A 24,115-nucleotide genomic window follows, 5' to 3' on the forward strand; every position below is an offset into this window, starting at 1 on the left:
TTTCCCAAAACACACACAAACACACACAATCATCATGTGCTGCATGGCTGCAGGTCAACTCAGACTGAGTGGCCTGGTGTTTGTTGTATCAACATTATTACCATTGCTCTCCTATTTTAATTCTGACACAACTGTGTTTTCTGCACTTCATGATGATATCAGCTGTAGTGTGTTAACAGGGAAATTAAGTAAATGACTAAACATTGTTCCAGAGGTTCAGTGGATTAGATTAATGCAGCTTCCTGTGATGCTGACGAGTACTGAAGTCTTTAAAGCTTTTTGAGCAGCCTGCTCAAGCCCAGACATCCTTTATAAGACTATCAACACATAAACTTAAAATATATTTTGCCACCCCACTCCTCTCCACACCTTTCTGAGTGTGTTATAGGAATAATCAGAGACATTTCCATCTAAAAAAATCCTCTGCTCTCACTTAGCAGTGATCCAGCTTTTATCACTTCATGAAAGATTTTCACTTCTTTTCTGTCTGTCAGCTCCATTCTGTCTCAGAGGAGGTGATGAGGTTTATGTACTCAGGTCTCGTTTACCAAAAACGCTTCCTTTCTTACATTTTAAAACACGTCTCTAAAAAGTATTAAACACAGCTGCTGAGCATCTTAACGTCTCTGCATGTGCTCCATAGGACAGAGTTGTTACAGTTTAGATACCGATAAATTTCAAGTTACAATTGTTTAATATATAATGTTCTATTCAGCCCTATTTATAACACTGATTTTTTTTCCTCATAATATTACTTTGACTATATCCTTGAGACCTCAGCAGTGGTCCTGACACTCATACATACCAGATAAGTGTACAGACATAAATATTTTCGGTCATTCTAGCACCATGGCTCTAGGGATGGCAATGTTGTTTAGTCGGTCCACCACTTCCATCCAAACTGAAATATCTCAAAAACTGTTGGACTAACGACATATCCATCAGCTGTACTTTGTGTTTGGGGCTAATTAGCAAATGATAGCATGCTAAACTAAGATGGTTAACATGGTAAACATTATACCTGCTAAAATCACTTAGCATTGTCACTGTGAGCATGTTAGCATTCTGACATTAGCTTTTAGTAAGTACAGTCTGACAGTGCAGCTAGCATGGTTGTGGACTCATGCGAACACACTACACTTGAGAAACATATATTTACTGTCCATCATTTGGTCATCATTCCAGACTGACCTGTGCCGCGGCTCTTGAATGGCTGTTTGAAGAAGACCACCACTCCGTACACGTTCACTACAGATCCAGCCTTCAGGTCACCCAGTCGGACGTACGTGTATTTTGGAGCCTTGGTTGTCCTGGAAGCCTGTGGAGGAAAAACAAAAAGAGTAGAAAAAGAGTTAAAAAGAAGTACCAGCAGAAAACCAGAACCACATTGACGTGCATTACATTAGATTACGTTTATTTGGATGCTTTTCACCAAAGTTAATAACATTTTCAGTCCTTCCCACACACCTACTGAGAGGTAGTAGGCGCGTGGGAAGATACTGCAGGGTTCAGTGTAAGATACTGTTGAGATATTTCCAAAGGTCGTAAAAGTTTAAGTTTAAAAATGGTAAAACACTTTAACTGGCAAACTGCTACAATTTGACAACATCCCTGTCATTATACTGATGAGAGGACGCTTTTGCAAACTACTCAATTAACAGATTTAGTAGCTAATGTGTTAAAAAATGCCTGTAAATATTTACATAGTTTCCACTACATTGATTCAGATGTAGCCCCTCATCATTCCCCTGTGCACAATATAACCTAATTTATCATTATTCACCAACACATTGTCACAGCAGGAGCCCAACTGCTTTCTCTGCTGCTCTGTTCATCTGCTGCTGTGAGCTCAAGATTAAGCTGTTGATACTAACACATCACTTCCTGCACGGGTTTCATAATTACTGTTTTAATGTGACGGCAGTGGTAGGACTTTACTGTAAAACAACCACGTGTGGATAAAGCTAACGACATTGCCGCTAACAATGCTCACATTACAGCAGTTTAACATGAGATTTAATGTTAGCATGACTTTATGACATCACACTAGTTTGGAAGCCAACTGTGGTACAAAATGCAACCATTTGGACTTTTTAAAAACTAAAATTATTTCACACACACACACATACATACAGGTGAAGGGATTAGATGTAGGACAGGTTTTTTTGGGGATTGATGCCACCCAAAATGCCTGATTTTACAGCACCTTTTCTAAACAACTGAGATGCATGTTGTGATGTTTTTAGCCAATTTCTTGCAATGCAGTTGCGGGGGAAAGTGAAAATTTCAATCATAGTTGCATTTTTTTGTATAACACATTAAAGATTTAAGGCAACTTGTTCCGGTGAGAATAAACTCACTAGTAGTTTAGTGACGTATGACTCAATGTTTTGCGCGAGGGAATGCTATGCTTGGTGAAACTCATGGGAAACTGATTACTTAAATTTGCATAAAAGTTGAGGTGATTGGGAAGAAAAATGCAGAATTCACAGGGATCGGCTGAATTTGTGTTAATCACAACTTCCTGGAGAGAGTTTTACAGTTTGGGCAAACCTCAAGCTTCAGATATAATATAACAAAGATTCACTCATCTTTCTCTCCTCTTTCATGTTTCCATCCTGTAGACATACTGTGATCACAAAGTATGTTCAGTATTTGATTACAAGACTAATCCTACATGATATTCTGCAGCAATGAAAAATGGAAAATATTTAAATAAAGACTAGATAAAGTGTTGCTGTCACATCCATTTTCACAATGTTAAAACTATGTGAGTAACTGGGTTATGACAACATGCTAACTGTGTGGTCATCATCATCTCTGTATCATCACTGCAGACTATGATAATGGAAAACTGAGGACAGAACAGATGTTTCAAAAGTAAAAAACTAATCATCAAGTCTTCTGAGATTGACAGATTTTCTAGTCTTGGCATTTAACTAAACAAATGCCATTTCTGACAATTGTTAAAAGCTTAGGAAACGACCGATCAGAGAGCCTGACAGTTTTTAATTCCCTGCATCTCTTTCAACATTTCTTCAGTCACATGTGATTTTCACAGGAGGATAATAATGATCTGAAAAATGAGCATATGCTCATAAAAGAAAAACCCAGACAAAAGCAGTCTGTCCAACATTTATTTTCACCAGCTTTTGTTCGACAGTACAGATCAAACTCGAATCGGCTTTAAACTTAGATCACTGGCTTCTGAATACATTTAATCTCGTTCATTTATTTTTATTGTGTATGTGTAATTCTGTCTGTTGATTTATTCTGTTTTAAAAGTGTTTATCATAGCTCTACCTCACTGTTACTCTGCTTTATTCATCTGTCACTGGCTTAATATTTGATTGGCTGTGGTTGTACAGCAGCTTGTATGTATGTTTTTTATTATATTATCGTATCTTTAACACTGGCAGCAGCCAGCAGATTATCTCTGCAGTAACTTTACCTGGAGTTGGGAGCTGACTTCTATATTCGTTCCCATGTGCCTCTGCAGGCTGACAGTCAGATGCACTTTAATCATGAAAGACGTTACTTTTTGCAATTTTACTTAACATTCACTGAGGAGGAGATCTGTCCCTGTACAGCATTCAACACCTGCTAAATAACATTAATTTACTACAGAAAATTAGATTTTCTTTTTTTTGGAAATCACAATGTGACCAAAGTACACACGTCAAAACAAACAGCAAGGAGATATAAATTTATATACATTTAAAGCAAATGTACAATCCTTGATTGAATTTCAGATTTAAGGGAGTTGTGTGCACACATTAAATTATTAAAGTACTTCAAAGCGATTTTTTAAATATTTGTCTGGTAGTGATTGGGCTTGATTTTTTTACTTTGAAAAAAATTATGTATTGCATTATAAATAGTTGTCCTATTACAAAAAGTTGTAATAAAAACACAAAATGTCATAACGGGTTATGACAAAAGGTCATGTGTGACAAAAAGAAACAAGCTGAACAGTCAAAAATAGTCTGTAGACACTTACCAGACAAGTATACTGGTCACAGAAATGTGTCTGTCAAAATATCAGATTTCTTTTTCACAGTCGATTTCTTTTCTTGTTCTAGCCTTGTTCTGCCCTTGTGAAGTTTTGTCCACTGATTTCTTAATGTTTGAAAGTTTTTGTGGTTGTAATTCATAAAAATAATGAGATCAAGAAGTTACTGAAAGCTGTGAGGTTTAAAGACACTCGCACAAAGCATTAACAATCCTCATTGCCACATCATCGCCACCACAGAGACACAAAGGTCTGGTGAGACCCTGATCCAGCCGAGGTGACTCGGGGACAGCCAGCAGCTGACATGAAGCATCCTGACAAATACAAGACCTCCACAACACACTCCAGCAGCCTCTTCAGCTAACTAGGCTTCTGACTCTGACCTCAGCGGAGAGTGGAGAGCTCCTCTTGACGGCCGGTGGGGATCTGGGGTCAGGAGGAGGTGGCAGTCGGGACACCTGAAGGACAAAGACAGAGAGGAGACGTTACAGCCACCACAGCAGACACACTGAATTAAAAATGAAAGGAAGAGTGAAATAATATCTATAAAGTGTTGTAAATGTCGTAAATTAAAAACTGAGTGAACTGTAAAAATAAAGTAAAATACTCAGTAAATTACAGTTAAAGGATGTGTGTCCTAGTGAGTGCATACGTGTGAATATAAGAAGCTGTAAATCACAAGGTTTTATAACATGTATTAAGAACACAACAATGTGTGTCCGCAGATCACGTCCCAAACTTGGGTAAAAATTATAGTAATGCCTAGAAGTGCACAGACACAGACGGGACTGTATTTTCCCTTCACCTCATCAGGACCCGGAGGATGGGACTGTGTTTTCCCATGCATCAGACTAGTCCGAAAAAAAGAGTTTGAAACTGACTCAACTTGGTTGTTAAGCCAAAAGTGGTGAGGCAGTGTGTGATTGGCTAATGAATGCATGCTTTTTTTAATGAGTAAATATTTGATATATACTGGAAATAAGGTTTTGAAATAGTGACATTTGGTTAACAGCGTGTCTGTTCTGAGCAACCCTGTCGTGTTTGTTAATCTAGTGATGGCTGAGCCTGCTATCATGTAAAACATGTGAAGGATGTGAAATTCATCAGCGGGTAAACAGAGACACGTCTCCAGGTGTTGTTGTTTTTGTTATGTCTGTTTGACAATGACGTAGAGCGAGAAACGACCGATGAGTCACGTTCAATTTAAAAGCTCACACAGAAGAGCGCACGCTCTAACACTATAAGACCCTGCAGACTGAATTCAGACAGACAGACAGACAGACCGGTGTACTTGGGGTCATGACCTCACTGAGGGTCACTTGATCATGATTCTGGGTGTCAGAGATTAGGCACCAAATGATTTTTAAATTGTGCAGTTGACTACAAGCCTTTGTTTGGCTTTTGTGTGTATGTGCGTGATATTGTGTTTTGCAAAGTGTGCACAGAGTGTTTGGATGATGCTTTTGAATTCATGCTAAAATCTCATCTTCTATTACAGAATACTGTGGTTGGTCCGTTTGCTTTCAGACCACACATGAACCACACAAGAGTTGGCTTGGAAGGGGACAGAGACTGCTTGAAAAGTAGGGTCTCGTCCTTGTTGTTTGATTCACAACAGAGCTTGTTTACACCCGGTATTAACATGCGTCTTGGGCAAGTGTTGAACCTATCGTGACATTGTTAATAAATCAAGTGACAAGTCAGGTTATTTCTCCATTAGAGTGTATGGTAGTGTTTTTGATTGCAGCCAATGGAGCTCCCGCTGCTGGCCTTTACATAGAATGCAGGTTTAAGACACTTCCACATTTGGTTACACTATATAAACTGACAATGGTCTTCAGTGTTGGGACACATTGGACCACATATCACATATGTGTAATTTAAGAACCGCCTATTAATTGACGTCCAGTAAGTAAACACAAAACACACTGTGTATCTGGTTCACTGTAATGCAAATTATGTGTTTGGGCTATCTTACCAAGATAAGCAGCAGATGTTTGAGAAGACATTGTTTCAAGTGATGAACTAGTTGTTGATTATTTGGGACTTTTTTTAAATCCGGCAAATATTATACATTAAGTTATTTCTTTCTTTGTGCAGCAGTTTAAAACAACAACGCATTTTGTCTTTGCAAACAGGAATGATTGATGTGTTTATTTGTATACAGAGCGAGAGATTCGATCACAAATCTTTAGGGTTAGACGGTGGAACAACCTCCTCTACTGCCGTCCACTGTGAGTGGCTCTTTGGGTGACAGCCTGTCAGCAGCCGGCCCAGCAAGAGAGACCTTATGTGGTGCGAGCAAGACTCACACTTTTACTTTCTCTGACTCTGGCATTAACGCCTTTCTTCATCATTTGTGATGTGAGAACGCAGTCAGAGAAAATAAAAGTGTGTGTCCTGCATGTAGTTCTCATATATAGGTCTCTCCTGCAGGGCTGCTCACAGAAACTCAGGCTAGGAGTTCAGTGTGGTGCTGAACTGAAAAAAAAAAGATATTAATAATTTAATCTTTATATTGACCAGCCAAATGGACAGTAATAATGACCACTGACTGACAAAATTCTGAGTAGGGTACCATCGTATAGTGTATATTTGCACATAGAGCGGGGAAGTGAGATCCGATCACAAGAGGTCACTCGAGACGTGTGTGGAAATGCATTTTAATGCCGGGTATAATCAGGCCAGCGTTTGATTGACAGCTTTCACACCAGCTCCAAGGAACTGCAGCCAAATGCAGCAGTTTGTTTTACTCACATTAAAGAGGTAAAGTGTGAGAGCAACCATAGAGCAAATGAACTGTGAAAGACATTAAAGAGATTTATATACGCCTACATACATACAGTGCATATTACTTCGATTTATAAAAGTCCTCACATAAATACAGGCGTTGTCTCCTGACAGCAGCAGGTTAAAGGGGTGCAACTTGTCCTTATGAACTGTGGGGGATTTGCCCACAGTGAAGCCAGAGGCCACCACCGCATCCTGCAGGAAAACACAAGATAAACAACAACAAGCAAAGAAATCAGGGATTAGACGGAGAGAGCAGAGAGAGATAAATATACATCCTTTTCCCAGAGGGAGGACAGATTGAAGCAGCAGATGTAGCATCCTGTGAGACATTAAGTAAGACGTCGCAACAAGCTGCCGATGATAAGCTGGTGTGAAATGTGGAGATTGTCTTTTGTTTGGCGTGTCAGCTGCCCCCAAGACGGCTGTAAAGCCTCCACTCAGGGCTGCCAAAGGGACAGCAGATAGTCTAAATAATCATGTTACAGAGACACATAGCCTGACAAGAACTCTGTGATCTACAGCGGAGCACAGCGGCTCAGGCTGTGATGACTTCCTGACTTCACCAAGCTTTATGGCGCTTTGAGTTCCATCAAGACGTCGCTGTACCAAAACCAAAGACACAGTGAGATATTGCTGACAGAAGGATTATCCCTGATGTGTTCACTGTCCCCGTCCAGGTCAAAAACAGATGAACTGCTCTGTAAACAACATCACTGCTGCTGCTGTATACAGATGTGTACAGATGTGTACAGATGTGACAGACTAACCGTGAGTTAACCGGCACAACGAGTTGTGGCAATGATGATTCAGACTCACTTTGTTTGCACAGTTCAAGGGAGCTGCAGGAGGTGAACTGTCACACCAGAGCCCAATCATCGGCCCTTTGAAGGAAACGTTAAAGTTGTAATCCTTAAGATTTCAGCCCTTGTTGATTTGGCAGCTTTTGTGGTTACCGTGGTAACAGCAAGTGTTGGTTCATACTAGTCCCAGAACTCTGGTGGCGGAAATAACTTAATCGGCAGCTACTCTGTCAGAGAGAGTAGAGGAGCTACTGGTGACAAATACACGGTGCTTCTTGTGGCTGCTTCACAATAAAAGCCACCTCGTGTTTCACCAGCACTTGAAACAGCAGCATTAGGAAATGCATTAGTAGTAACTTAATACATATGCTGTCTACCTATTTATTTGTTAAGTTCTCTATTCATCTGTATTTTTTTCTGTCCTTGTGCTACTGTATTGCCCAAATCTCCCCTCTGGGGTATCAATAAATAATTATCTTATCTTAGAGGCATACTGAGTAGGATTTTATTAAAAAAACAATGTATATAAAAATAATCCCTCTCAATCATAACTCATGACCCACTACAAGTGTGTGGCGTTGTCTATATCTGCAGAGACACTGCCCTCTGTCTGTATTTTCTTATTAGTTCAGGACATTTCTGGATCGACCTTTGGACAACGTGCATGGTGTAAGGTGGGGACTTAAAACATAGCAACGCTCTGTGTGTCTGTTTGACCGACGGCGGGACTAAACTACACACACAGAGCAGCCGAACTGAACAGGATGAAACGTGGCAATGGCAATGACTGTGTCTGTGTTTATTTGTGCTTTAGAATGTGTGATACAATTAGAAAATAACATTACAAACATACTTTTCTTTAATTCACTGCCTTGTTTTTGCTAACGCCGCTCCCTCTCTTCATTCACCCTCTAGCTCGCTCGACGACCACTACTTTCCCTAGCTCGTTTAGCTTGGGAGGAGGGGCCAAATTTGAATTGTGTGTTTACAAACAGCAACAGACAAATCCGTCTCATTATCCGTTTTAAGTGAAAGGATAATTCACTTTATCACAGCTCAGGCTATAGTCCATATCTACCTTCAAATAAAGTAGTTAACATAATCTAAATAAGCTAGTGGTATGTATGCTTCCCCTTTATTTTTTCAAAGCACAGGATATTCAATTACTGCAAACCATCGCAGGCTTTACACAGCTCAGCACACATTTCTTCAAACATACAATATGTAAATTAATTCATCTCATCCTACAGATTAATGTCATATTCCTTTAACACTTCACATGTATCACTGAGCTCATTACTTTATTCAAATCACAGGTTTTATGATCCAGAAAAAGACAATTTCCACAGACACACCCTCATATCCATATCCAAGCCTAGTTTTTAATGAAAATAACATAATGCACTCTCATCAGCATCACATGAATATTCATTATAAAAAGGCTTTCAAACTGTTCTTCACTGTCTGTCTTCACTCAACCCTCTGAGGCTTAAAGGACCCAGCCTCAAGAAAATAACTTCCAAACTCTCCATCTGACAAGGAAACTTTCTCTACTCACATTTATCACCATATCAGATAAATCTGTCTGACCATTTCTGTAACTTTCTGAAGGTTTACATACCCTATAACGTCAAGTAGGGATGTCCCGATCTGATTTCAACGATCGGTATTGGCTATACTGAGCTTTATCCATCCGATCCAATCTTTTGTTTTACTTCAGCTGTTACACAGCTGTTTATCAACTCTCTCGCTGTTTCTTTTCCTCCATTCTGCTCTGTGTGTGTGTGTGAGAGAGAGCAGGAGGAGAGAGCAGTAGATATCCAACACAGCTGCAAGTGCAAGAAACGTCCCGGGAACAAAAAGCCAATAAGAGTAATTAATGTAATCTGAGCAAAAGATGTAGAGACAATGGAAATAAACACTTAGCAAAATACAGTTCATTCAGGCAACTCTGGAGAGAGAAACTCCCTTCAGACAGCAACAAGACCAAAAAGATTACAGAGATCTTGTTAGGCTGTTTTATATTTTATTGTGTACAAAAAACAAAACATTAAGGAACAGCTTTGATGCAGGCATTTTGTTTCTTAATGCAATGCATTGTCGAGCATTGGATTGATTTTAATAACCCTAATGTAACTGAAGTCTGCACTGGGCACTGAATAATAAAAAAATAATAAAAAAAAACAGTATTGGATTAGGACTCAGTATCAGCAGATAATCAATAATTAATGACTGATCAGATTGGGGGCTAAAAAAACTTGATCGTGACATCCCTAATGTCAAGCATAGTGAATTCAGTATAATTTCCTTATTGTGAAGGAAAAGAGATGTTTCAAGCAGAAGCATTCACTAAAAGTGGAGAAACACTCCAGGTGAACCACTGTGCAAAACCACTCCAGTTCTGAAGGATAGTTGTTGAGGAGTGTTTAATTTAGATTTTGCCGACAATGCCTTTCCTGAGTTAACCAAATGTAACGTTGCATTATCACTCCGGTCACATGCCCTTTACTCTAATCCTGTTTGGTGGAAGGTAAAGCACAAACTATCTATCTATGGCCTTGGTCTCTCTGGAAGACAGACTGCCTCATCAGAATAGCTGCACTGGTTGGCCCTGAGACACAGAGGAAGCAGAATACTGCTCTGACAGGGACAGGTCATCACTGTCTGCTTCTAGGTTTGTAAGTGATCCAATGTTGGCCTGGGGAACCACTGTGTCATACTACTATTAACCTAAAGAAGGAAGATTTCGCTCACACATATAACTAATTCATCCATCAGTACAAGTCATGTCATGAGTCATGTCAGCACACTGCTCTCTTTATAACATTAATACACTTTTCATTAACTTATTATTTTCAGCCACTATTATTAGTTTTTTAAGTGTAAGAATGAAAGGACTAGAAATGGACATTATCCTGAATTTATTAAGATGGCATGATGAAAAGTGTTGAGTATCAATTTAAAACTGGAGCAGATCAGAAAACGGTGAGACTTATTAAATTATTAAAATATACTTAATTACTTTATATTAAACAGACAGGCTGTGCCTTGTCACCGGATTGAGAGTATCAGGGGATCATTGCAACACAGGCCTTTTCTCTTGTAACAAAGTGGAGTTACTTACCGGTGCACTGTTGCATATGCTAACTTAACTGTACTAGCTGCTGCCACTAGCTAGTTAGCGGTCCTATAAGTTGACTATACTTGGACTAGGAGCTCGAAGGAAGGGGGGGACTTACTAGTGTAAAAGCCTTGCCAGTGGGGAATGCCGAATGAGCGACAGAACTTGAAAGGGACCAACAGAGGCCATCTGACTTCCAGCGGCTCCAAGCAGGACTATTATGACTCTGGGGTTTTTTTGGATTTGTAAATAACTGTTAACATTATACATCATCCATCATATCATGATTTTGAACAACAAGACTTGTGTGATGTTTTACTGTGTTGAAATAAATCTGTTCAGTCTCCTTGCTGGTTATTCTGACACGTTTAGATTGACTACCGCTTTTTCTGGTATCATTTGACAAGAGGCTGTTTCAATAAATATATATTTAAATAATTTAGGTAATATCATAAACGTGTGACAACTACAACTACTGGCTTTATTTATCGACTACTAGTCGACTAGGAAAATCTTTAGTCAGAGGCAGTTCTAATTATGAGACATCCAAATAAAGTTGGAGTTGTGTGCAAAGGTGTGATTTTTACAAGGGAACAGACACACTACCAGGGTTTGTTAACACTCAGGTGACACAAAGGAGAGAAAAGGAAACAGAAAATAACTCAAACTGTAAATTAGATTCAGCAGCAAGACATCACTGGTCTGTACACGAACATCATCACCATCTCCATCTCCATCCACACTTTATCACATCAGCATGTCTGCACACACTAAATATAGATTCATATGATAAATGATTCATGTATCAGGACTGAAAAATCTGAATGTCTCTTTGCTTACAAAATGTTAGTTTGCACTTTCTCAGTTTTCCAGGACAGCAGGAAACCCTGAGGAGTTATCAGCAGTGCTTATAATATGGTGGGTATTTATATTAAACTGTGAAAATATTCTTTATCTCTTTTTTTCTCTGTTTGAATCATATCTTTGATGACAGAGTGCACCTACCCCTTGATTGACAGCTAGACTGAAGTCCTTGGCCAGCGCTCCCAACAATACGACATTAATGGATGGGTGCTGAGACGACGTGTTTGGTTGGCAATCTTCTTCTGCGAAACAAGACACAGAACAAGTTTTTAAAATGAGAGTATAGATGGAGGATTCAACATTCAGATCAGGATGATGAGGTGTTCAGGTGATGATCTCTGTCATTTATGACAGATAGATATTTGTAATCATGATTTTTCAAACATTAAGTCACAAAGACAGAGAACTCAGGTTGAGGCTATGAAACCTTATGAAGTGACCCTTTGAAAACTAGGTTGAACTTTCAGACACTGTTCTAAAGTGGTTACAATCTCCAGGACAGGAATTACTTTGTCTCACATTACAACTATACATCCAGTGTTTCCATTAGGCTTGTTGTAAAAAACAACTGGTTATAATTATTCAGATGATAACCACATCTATCTTGCTTTGTCCTAAAGTAACAACAGTCAAATTATGTGGTACATAGGAAAACCAATAATTAAAGTCCCTAGCTCATTTAACGCTTGTATTTTATTTTTTATTTTTGTATTTACACATTTTTGTTACAGAGTGTTGCCTATTCTGTGCATTTTGTGGGCTGTTCTGGCCGTAATGAAGAGTGTCAAACACCAGGTTTTACACCAGGGCTGTTAGGGCTGTCACTTCCAATGAATGAGAAGTGAATGTAATTTGTTTGTAAAATTGATGTGGTTCTGTTCATTAGAGGTGCCTCCAATGCCTCACTGTAGTGACTGATTAACAGAGCAGTAAATCAGTTGCATTTTGGCATCTGTGCTGTTGAATGCAAAATGCTTCCACACATTACTTCTCAGATGGCTTAGTGTCATGCTTATCTGTTCAGCACAGCTCGCTAGTTTTCTGCATTTTGTGGTAACAGAGAATAACACACAGTCTTGTTTACTGGACAATAGGACATCAACAGAGTGAGAATGAGAGTGACAGTGGAGTACAAGACACAGCATGTTGCAATTAAACATTGAGGAGTCCGAATTTAGTCAGATCATTCCAGTTTGAATTATCGATTTTCTCCCAAACCGAACAGAAGTTCAAATTTCAAATGAAATGTGACATCTATTCTAACCGAGCTATAACACATAGGTCCTTCACATATCCTTTACTCAAACATAATATGGGAACTATGTGTGTTGTGTTCTGACCACAGACAAAACACAGGTGTTCTCATCAGTCTGAACAAAATGGACTAAATTAGGAAACACATCAGCACGAACACAGTCTGAATCCATCTCTACAGAGCCTTTAGCAACGCCAACAAAAGAAACGGAAATAGGAATTCCACAATGCTCGAGCAGGTCAGAGACTGTACCAAAACGCAGAGACAACAACAATACAGGAAAGGTGGATCTGCTCATCCTGCTGCTGGAGACACAGGCAGGGTGTCAGAGTTTAAATGAATGGATGGAGGCATGTCCCCGCCACAATAAGAGCCTCAGCTTTCTGTGGCTTTTCAATTGGCCTGCTCAAAGATAAGAAGGCCACAGACAAGACAACAATGAGACAGTGGCCTCCGTCTGTTTCTACAATACAGAGCAGCTAAACAGCTTAACACACATACAGTCCTAATAGATCCACACACATACAGTGAAACACCATCAAGTCTGCAGTACTAAGCATCTTAGCCTCTTTTAGGTTCCTAGCTGTTTTCAGTAAACAGGCTGAAATCTATCTTTGTAAACTTCTACATGTAAAGTGTCAATATTGACCAACAGCAGCAAATGTTAGCATACTGTACGTACAGGATATATAGGGACTTTCCCTTTTTTCGGTGGCCACCAAAGTTTCTCCTACACACTTCACAGCCCGTTCTTGTTCCCATGTCCTCAAATACAGACGACAGAGGCATTCAATCTTCACCACTACACTGGTCCTTTAAAGATGGATTGGATTGTTGATCTTCTTTAAAGGAGGAATGTGTGGGGCATCTTCAGCTGTCGCTCTAATCACGATGGGAATTTGTAAAAGGTCTGAATTAATACTAATACGAAAGACAACAAGCAACAACTTTTAAAATCCTTTTTCCATGGAGGGAGTTCGAAGCGATCAGGGTAGTCCACTTTGCTTGCTTGCTTACTTTTTTGTCTGGTCTCTGTATAAATATGAAGTAATATCATAGAGCTCTGAGTGCCCACAGTTGGCTACAGTAACAACAGTGCAACTGATAAATCCACTTTATAATCCCAAAAGTTTAGAAAATATATATTAATCAAACACTATAAGCTGAGCTTTTAAAGACTGAATTCAAAACTTCTAACCCAAGTACACAAAGAAACGATGTGAGTGACAGGCTGCTGAATGGATTCCTTGTAGCAGCAGTGCCCTTTAAAGTACAACTACAGTGAACTCACTTTTACATCCGCAGCAACCTGCTCTGAAAACTAATTTATAACACAGAACCCAGCAGGGACAAATTCAGGTACAACCGGACAGCTAACACAAACACACACACAGACAAAAACATGTTGAGAGTTACCTTGGATGACAGCTTTCAGGATGACGTTGTCAGCCGCTAACGACACCAGTGGACCTTTTCGAACCACTTTTCCCTGGGAAAGAAAACAACAAAAAAACACTAAAAGCCTACAGACAAACTGAAAAGCATTTAGCATTTAGGTCTGACTGAGGCTCTGCAGAATTTCACTGAGGGTCTGTCAACTGATCAAAGCCACATCAGAAAACTGAGCAGCGTTGATGAGCGCCTCTGGGAAATGAGCTGTGAGACAGAAGGTGGATTATTCTGCTGCTTTGGTTTTCATAAATATATTCCTGCAGAGTGCTAATCAAGAACAATAGTTACTCAACAATAGAGTCTCACATAAAGAAAAACAGAAACTAGGTGGATGTGAACAGATGGTGGCAGGTTACAGATAAATGAAAAGTGAATAAAGACAAAAAATCATGGAGGAAAATGCCAAGAAAACAGGAATGCATGCAATTCTCCACAGAAAAGACTTGGTACCTGTAAATGGCTGAGCTAAACATCTTTCAGCTTATTTTTTCCATAAAGTGACTGTGCATATTTGAATTCCTATAAGGACATTTTGAATGTTTTTTGTTTGTTTTTTCCCCAATTACCTCTTGCACAAACAGCCATAACAGCAAAAGGCAATAAGGGCTCAATTTTTGTGCCAATGACCAGCACAACAAACACTTTAACGGTTTGGTATTATTCTTTAAATTGGCTTTGCCCATCTTTGTGGTATTGCCCAGCGCAGCCTCATGGCACAAATGAGGAAGAGTGATTTAAATAAAACAGCGCTAAGTGAGTTGTTGGTATTTATACACGTACACATTGTGCTGAGGAATAGACATCTCAGAACCAGGTCAGGATTCAGAGGTAGAGAAATCTACAGTTTGAGTTAAAAAACTACAGAAAGCAGCTTTGTTGCAGGTCTTTGTCTTAGTTGTTGGTACGGTGATCAGCAGTAAGTAAGTTCATAAACAGTTATAGACTGAAATGTATCCAAAAACTAACGAGTAGCCAGTGCAGGGATTGTAAAATAGGAGTGATGTGAGCTCTTTTCTTTGTTCCAGTTAAAAGTTTGGCAGCATCATTCTGACTGAGCTGTAACTCATGTGAACAGTGTGTTGCAGTAATCTAGACTAAATCAAGTGCTAAAAACATGCTTAAGTTTCTCTGCATCTCTGGGAGACAAAATAGGTCTGCCCATGGCAATATTCTGTAAATGACAGAACACTGTTCTAGTAATGGTCCTTATATAAGATGTGAAAAGTTAGACCAGAGACGTATTAGTATGCATGAAGTAGATACAGTAGATACAGCTTCTGTCTTGACAAGAAATATCAGTATTATCAGTCTTATTGTGTACAAATGAAAAGTCTCTCTGATTACGAGCTGGCTGTAAACAAACCTTGACAGTTTTGTTGGCGTAGTCAGTGCTGGTGCTGATGAGCGAGATGGGAATCCTGGTGAGGTGTGTTGGTACCTGGCCGCCTGGCACCGCACCCTCTGACAGCACACGGACAGGCATAATGTCAAACTGACCTGAGGGACATGAATAAAAAAAAATGCCATTCATTTCTGACCCCACAAACTGTGGTTAGAGTTCAATCTGGGGGGTTTAATGGGTCTGATTCTAGGTTTGTGAATAATGACGTCACCATGGAAACACCTGAAAATGTTCACTTCGTATTCTGGTTTGGACAGATCTGAATGTCAGTGGTTTCAGGCTTTTATCTGTTGTCTGTCTTCACACCACTGCTGACAGGCACGGACCCGGCCTGTGATCTGTGGTTTTAAGGTCTTTGGTTTGAAGTTCAGTCAGACTGTCCTCCACCACAGACGACTCATTACCAGGATGAAACCTCTGACGGGAAACACCAGATCCATGTCGACAGCACAGCGGGAGGGTTAAAGTCTGTGAGGCGTTTCACAGAGAAACCCAGGAAAGTGTTGGCCGTGTTCCCAGCAGGTAGCATGTTGCTTCCTGTCAGAGCTCGTTAGTTTGATTTCCGGCAGATTTGACTGGCGAGTCCCTCGGTGGTACCTCGTCGACCGAGGACGGCAGAGCGGGAACAGCCTGCGAGGCAGACGAGCTGTTCACTCGGCCGTACAGTCAGCTGCTCAGTCAGGCAGAAAACCCAGCCAGGAAAAAATAAAATCCAATAAACCTCTCTGATTTCGACCAGAGGGGAGGAGCCTGAGGCCTGAATTACAGCACGATGAGTGATTCATTCATGAGTTCAGAGCTGCTCTGTGTCAAGGTACTGCAGACAATTTCTGGATCTGACCTACAGCCGCTACAAGTCACAGTCTGTCTGCCCCCCTAAAAACTAGCGCCTGACCGATTTAGCAGTGCTTACGTTTCCGATATGCGCTGCTATGAAAACAGTTTTACAAATATAAGCACTGACAAAAAGTAAGCAGCACATGTAGCAGAGTGCAGTGTGACAGCTGGCAGTGGAGTTACAGCAGTGTCTTACATTAGGTAGCTTAACAGTTTGTGAAATACATTGCTGAAAAGTTAAAGTAGTTCAAAGTTAGTTAGGTTAAAAAGTAGTAAAAATGTAAAAATAAATTAAATTCATTGAACTTGCTCGTTTTACACATAAGTTACTGTATTCACTATCTGAGTTCATTGTACAGTTCGTCCGTTGTTCTGTACTGTTATTGTTATGTGTTGAATATAATATAAAATATCCAGAAATTAAAATACATAGTAAGGGGTGTCAGTTTAATTAATGATAGAAAAGGGGTCCATTAAGGAAAAAGGTTGGGAATCACTGCATTAGGTATACTGGACAATGTTCAATAATATCGAAATATAATCTTGAAGTAAAAAGTGGTGTTTTACTCATTAATAACAGCTACATAGTTGGACAGTTATGGTGGGGATGACAAACTGCTGGTACATGTTGTTTTATGTAGGAAAAGTGATGTTGATGTTGACTGGCAATTTCTAATGCCGTTCAGCTGACAGGAATGCCTTCTAGTTAAAGTTTATAGGGTGATAAGCTCATTCGTGTGCTCTGTGCTTAAAAGTTAAATGAGAGATTTCAACCACTTTGTCCAAATGTTTCATTTTGGCCTACAAATGAACATTAATTAGAGACATCGGATACAATCTGCTGCCAGTGATGTTTGCTATTAATGAAAGACAAATTACTGATTCAATTATAGATTTATTAGCTTCAGAGCTTAGGTAGTGTGGGTATTGAGTCAAAGGAGAACCCCGCCCTAACCAAGATGCCATGCTGTAACCTATAGTATCATTAAATCCCTCAGGAGACTCCTGTATTTCTGTGTTCAAAGAAATCTTTCAAATGTTGATTTGCAGTGATGACAAATACTTGTGGAACCAGTGGCTCCTCCGACTTTGCATCTCTCATGGCAACTCTGTGGCCAGGGACAAAACCCCACCTATAAATAAATAACACACCTGGACCTGGTGGACTTAACTTGTACCTGCAGCGAGCCGACCTGTAGCCTCCTGTTGCTGGTTTGTTTGTCAGCTTCATGTAAATGAATGGTACAGGCTGAGCAGTGAGTCAGAGTCCCTCCCACAGAGCAGCAACATATCAGATACCACCAGCCAGCTATAAGCAGTCTGCAGATCCCCACGGTGGGACAGCAGCTGATCCCTGCCAAATGACGGCCGGGCCACCCCGAGCAGAAGGCGGCCTTCGTGCACCTCGGAGCGTCACCGAAACCCACCGCTCAGCTGCTCCGAGACACTCATTAACTCAGAGGGTAACTGAAGTTCATCCCAACAACATTGTTCAAGAGGAACAGAGAGGCTGAGAGGGACAGAGGATAGATCTCCAAACAGCGGCTCAGTGCAGCAGTTAGGACAGCAAACCACACATGGCAGTTGAGGAGGGACGACGCTCGACAGTCATAAAGACTGAAATATCACTGACCTGTTCCCTTCAAAAGACAGTGTGACCTCTTCAAGTGTCACTGAGCAAGACACAGTGTCCCTATCAGCTCAGTATGTCTAAGTCACATTTATTGATGGCTTAAAATGAAATGAAGTCATAAATCTTATTTAAAATTACTGCAAAATACAGCTGAAAATAATGATGAAGAGAAATGAATTAATGAATTAATACATTTTTCTAATTAATTAATTGATTAATCAACAACAATTCTGATAATTATTGTCTATTTGTATCCTAAAAGGACCGGTGTGTAGGATTTAGTGCCATCTAGCAGCGAAGTTGCACATTGCAACCATTTTAATACAGCTCAGCCTGTCAAGCATGTTGGAGAAAACCTGCCTAAAAAACAGTATTTGGTTTGTCCATTCTGGGCTACTGTAGAAACATGGCGGTTCAATATAGCGGACTCAGACCCTTTCCCTCTGTAGATAAAAACAGCTCATTCTAAGCTAACAAAAACACAACTATTCTTATGTTCAGGTGATCATACACTAATGAAAACATACCAATAAATGCTAATAGTATTAACATTTAGAGAAGACAACGGTGACAGCAGCATGTTCACAGCAGCATGAGAGTTATAGCACAGGTCTGGAAACTAACTTTTTCTCCAACTTCCCAAAAAATACAAATCGCTATCATCATTCTAAAGCATTTTTTGTTTATCGGCCTCATGAGCACAGGGATCTGTAATCTAGAGAGCGTCAGTAAAACCTGAAGCGAGGAAAACCCATGCAGAGAGCATGACAGAAATATAGCATTTATGTTTGTTTCATATATTAATCAGATATGCGTAATAGACATAGGTTAATGTACAGTTACAAACACAAACACACAGTACATGCCTCTCTGCCGACATCCACTGAGACACAAACCGAACTCTTGACTCACATATTTAATAGCTATTTTGCAATCTCCAGTATTCCAGAGTACACTCAATCATGAACAGAGGTGAACTCCAACACACACACCTCAGTGTTTGCTGCAACTTGAAGGTTCATTTTCTACAACATAAAACCTCCATCTGCCACAGGTGTACGCTCCAGCAGTTTCACCTATTGAATAAATAAAAAATAAACTCACATAGCTCAGCAGGTGATTTCAGAGGTTTTTATCAGGTCAGGAGCAGCTTGCGAGTGCAGAGTGGAGGGAGTGTGTAGAGGGGGAGCAGCTCTGCAGTGCTCAAAGGACCCGATTTATTAAAACCATTTAAAACCACTTCAGCACTGAGTCACAGGCTCTCTGTGGACGAGAGCAGAAAATAAAGATTAACAGACAGACAGACCCTGGACACAGAGACTCATGTTTAAACTGTCTCATACTGGATCCAGACCTCTGAATCACAACCTGCTCTAACGCTCTAATATGAACACTAATATCTTTATATTTTTATATTGCTAACATATTTATATCAACAATGGATGAAAGAGCAATGCGCATAATGTGACTTTGTCACTTGTACTGACAAAACACAAACTCTGCAGTTCCCCTCAGCTTTATGGGGCCTTTCAGCCTGTTTCAGCTCGTACTTTTGGTTTTACTGTTTGGTTCAGTCTACGGCTGCAGCTAACGATTGATTAAGTCATCCGGTATCAAATTATCCCAAACTTTAGACTCTTTCTGTCATTTTCTCTATCCAGTCACCCTTCTATTTTCTCTCAAAAAACATGTTGTGCAACTGTAATAACTTATTTCTTATTTTGACCAGTTTGACAACAGGGAATCCAGTACCGAGCTGATTTACAGCAGCTCTGACCGGAGCTCTGGATCCAGGGACGACAGAGAGACACGATGGGGACACTAACAGGGAATTGAACTTCTAACCCTGACAGTGTTAGTGCCTTGTTGAAGTTACGCTGAATGTAGAATGAGCATTTAAACTAAAGTATATAGTTTTCTTTTCATGTTGTTTCATCTGATTCATCATGGAAAATATTCAGTATTTCAGAAGAACTGGAGGAGGTACAATGATACACGGTCTGTGTAGTAGCGAGGGTTTTTATCTATGCATCCCCATAAATCATCTGTCTTATCTCCTCACCCCCGGGTTGAAAACACAGATCTAAAAATCTTTATTTCCATGCAGACAGGAGGAGCTTTTTCTGCAGTAGGAATCAGAGAAATCCTCCCAGAGGGCTGTGAGAGATCAACCTTCTTTCACCACATGCAGCTGATAAGACGAAGCTGACCCAGGTCCAGTAATACAAACATCACCACTGTACACAGGGAAACAGAACAGCCACAGTATGAACCACATCAAAGTTAGGGCTGCAGCTATTATTTTCATTATCATTCATTAACTGATTCATTGTTTCATCTATGAAACATCAGAAAACTGTGACAAATGCCCTCAATCACAGTATCCAAGAGCACGAGGTGGCATCATAAAGTGTCTCATTTTCTGCAGCACTTTGAGTGAAAAATGACTTGATGATTAATTGTTTATCAAAAGCGTTGTGCGGATTAAGTAAAGATAACATAAGACAAGATGTTCTCAGACATCCAGCTGAGCTTAATTTGAAACACATTTTTTAACCACTTTACACAGTAGACAGAGAATCTTGTGTGAAGTGTCTGTCCTATTTTCCAGAGAAAGAATTAGCTGGTCTTGATGATGATGGTTTTAGTAGATGGCATGAGGCCAAAAGGTCACAGTACAGGTTCCTGTGCCACAGATACAGCCGACACAGGTCTCCTGATGTTAAAGTACATGTCTGGCTGCTGGTCAATATCTGACTTTAAGAATGCATGGAATGGATGGGATGGAAAAATGAAAGCCTGTACTGAGATCAATTACTCATTGTGTTGTCCCAATTAACTGTGTGAAATGTGGATCAGCCAATTTATTCTAATTTAAAGTCACAGTCTTCTTTGGAATTCTGTTCCTCAGTTATGGTATTGAATAATGACCACTTTGAGTTTGACCTTTAACCACCTAATTCTGATGAGTTCATCTTTGAGTGGTTTGTGCCAAATTTGAAGAAATTCTCTTGAGGTGTTCCTGTAATATATCACGTTCGCGAGAATGGGACAGAGGGACATACGGAGGATGCCTCCAGACACGACTATCGCCGGTGCAGAGGCATAGAAATGACCGTAATCATGATGTATGTTTCTGTGCTTGCAGGATTTTTGAAACACTAAAGAGTTGCTGACAGCAAGCCCCACAGTGACTGGTTTTATTAAAATTATGTCCACTAAAATTAAATCTCACTTTTGGCTGAGAACCATTCAAGCCCTAAGCTGTCAGAAGAAACGACAGCATCAGCAGGTCTGTAATTACAGTAACAGAGAAGATGACAACTTAATAATATCATTTAACTGTAGTGTTTTTGTGTAGAAAGACATTTCTTACAGCAATGCAAGATATCAAGAAAGTATTGGGATTAGAGACATTAGAATGACAGCCCATTACGGTAAAAGTAAAGAAAGGGTGGCACACGTCGAGAATGTTAATTCGCATCATAATTTACTCTCAAACTCAACCTGAATACATTCAGTAAAATTCTAATTAAAGATAGTATTCAAATACAGGAGTCTTTTACAAAGGTTGGGTAAAATTCATTGAAGTGGTGGAATTACCTGCTCTATAATGTCTCGCCTGATGAATTTAGAATAATGTACATTTCTAGAGCACTGATTCAATCAGTACAACAGAGTCATGTCATATTCTCCATTTTGTCTTTGTAACACTAATACGCTCTCAACTATTGCTGAACTTAACATACCTAACTTAAGTTGTGTGTCAGCATTCTCTAATTGAGAGAATTTAAAAGGCTTCTTACCAATACATGATGAAATATATTGAAAACAGTGCGACGTGTTTCAAATAAAGGTCTGGTTCTTGCAGTCGAAGCAAATCAAGCCAACCTGAGAACTTAGGGTGAGTGGCCTATGGTAACATTTTGACACTACGCCAAGCGGCAACCTCTGTGCCTGGCAAATTAAGCCAACACAAAAGTAGCAGCTCCTCAAACAGTCACTTTAGGCTGGCTAAGTCTCCATAAGGCCCATTATTACCATGCACAATGGTACAGCAGAAATAAACATGTTCACATCCTGGTACAAAAGAGTTTTGGTCTCTATAGCTTAATTCCCCATTCATGACGTACTGTGGGTGAATTTTTATATAACTCACCCATTTAAATTACATTAAGGTTAAAGTTCGGAAGAATGAAGGGCATGGCTGCTTTGAGTGACAGGTGGGTGCTGTACATTGACAGTATATATAAGGTGCTGTCACAGGCGGTTGTTTTCAGTACAGGACTGAGGCCCGAGTGAGATGGCAACAGCCAGAAACACCACAGATGACAAAGGTTGGGGGAAACTCACTGAGGAGTGGTAGAATTGCTCTATAATGTCTCTCTTGATAAATTCAGAATAGTGTACAACTCCACTAGGGCTGCACGACATTGATATTGCGACAGTGATATGATTCATGATTAGTGGTGAGAATCATTTCTGCATCCCAATTTCTCATGATGATGTGGATTATTGACTTTTATGTCAGAAACAACAAACAACGAAGACTCGTGGCATAAGTTGCTATGACAACACACAAACATGTCAGACCCAACAGCTGCAACAGATTTATGTAGGTAATCGATAAATATCACCGACGTTTCGCAATTAATGAGGCAAAAACGGACCTATTGCTGGGCCACACTCTGAGCTCCACATTGGCTCTACATGAATGTGTGACATCACAGGGACCATGTGCATTTTTAATTATACAGTCAACGCCCAAACCTTACTCATAATATCACAAATGATTTATTTAGTAACTGATCTGAAAAACTAGAGTGAGTGAAAGATGATGTCCTGTATCGGTGTAAGCTGCCATGTTTTGTTTTACAATGCCTCAGTGTCAGAAATCAAGTGAGACAGCAGAAGATGATGTGAATTAATCCATTGTGCCAAACCTCAGCCAATAAGGACGGGGTGAGGCGGAGGGGAAAACAAACATGTCAGACAAAGAGTGACAGCCGTGATGAGACGCCGCCTCGCGGGTTGTTTTCTCTGCCTCTCTGACAAACAGCCACTGTGTGTCAAAACCACAAACTGTCCTCTCTGTTCGCTCAGCCGACGCTGGAGACACAAACCTTATTTACTCCACATTTGCATAATCTTTCTCTTTTTGTGGGGATGAGAGAGAAAGAGAGAAAGGCTCAACACAAGGAGAACACTGCCAGAACAGATCTGGAGAGAGGATTGTCCCAGTCTCAGTGTATCCATACTGGAGTGAGTCGGGTTGTGTTTCTCAGTAGCTTACTGACATGCTGCAGTTGTGCTGCCTGACTGTGCCGACACACATACACCTACAGTGCAACCACTTCCTCCTCTGTCCTTCCATCACCTGTCCTGCGACATTACAGAGAACATCTGCACATTTTGGATATTAGTAGTTCATCTAAGGCTGGGCGATTTGAGGAAAAGATCTCAATTTCTCCTGACAAATCATGTCACTGTGATTGGATTATTTTCTAAACATTTAACACCCAGAATATATTATAGGGCATATAATAAAGTCTGCTGTACTAAACAAGATCTGTGCTAAGCATTACAAAACTTTTTCTACATCAATTTAATATGATAAAAATATATTTTGGCATATATGCTATGCAGAGTAAATTTGCCAATGTTGACAGATGTCTTACAGCTAGAGAAACCAAAAACTGTAAGCCATTATTCAGTTGTACATAAAATCATGGCTCTTGCAATATGAAAGATACACTTTCAGATTTCAAATTAAAAATGAATGTTATAGTCATGTTTCTGTTTGTTTGACTGGGTTTCATGCATCACTGATATCAGGTATCTTAGCCTCCTGCTGGACAGATTCAGTCTCCTCTTTCAGCCCCTTCAACAGAATCCCAGCCAGAGTCACTCCGAGTGAAAAGGGTGAAATAAATGTCAGGTGGTCTC

The 24,115-nt window shown here is 40.0% G+C and overlaps 1 protein-coding gene across 1 annotated transcript in view; it reads right to left on the reverse strand.

Annotated features, from left to right (window-relative positions):
- The window catches only part of pot1 (protection of telomeres 1 homolog), a gene marked incomplete in the record, with an annotated part of 59,100 nt that overhangs the window by 32,586 nt on the left and 2,399 nt on the right, over positions 1–24,115 (reverse strand). The window contains 6 exon segments of the mRNA XM_035665537.1: positions 1,192–1,318; positions 4,396–4,470; positions 6,890–6,997; positions 11,732–11,832; positions 14,262–14,334; positions 15,661–15,794. Of these exon segments, the coding sequence (XP_035521430.1) occupies positions 1,192–1,318; positions 4,396–4,470; positions 6,890–6,997; positions 11,732–11,832; positions 14,262–14,334; positions 15,661–15,780 (604 nt within the window).

The sequence above is a fragment of the Morone saxatilis genome, unplaced genomic scaffold (assembly GCF_004916995.1).
Source record: "Morone saxatilis isolate NCDOM2014 unplaced genomic scaffold, NCSU_SB_2.0 Contig2, whole genome shotgun sequence".
NCBI classification, from domain to species: Eukaryota; Metazoa; Chordata; class Actinopteri; family Moronidae; genus Morone; species Morone saxatilis.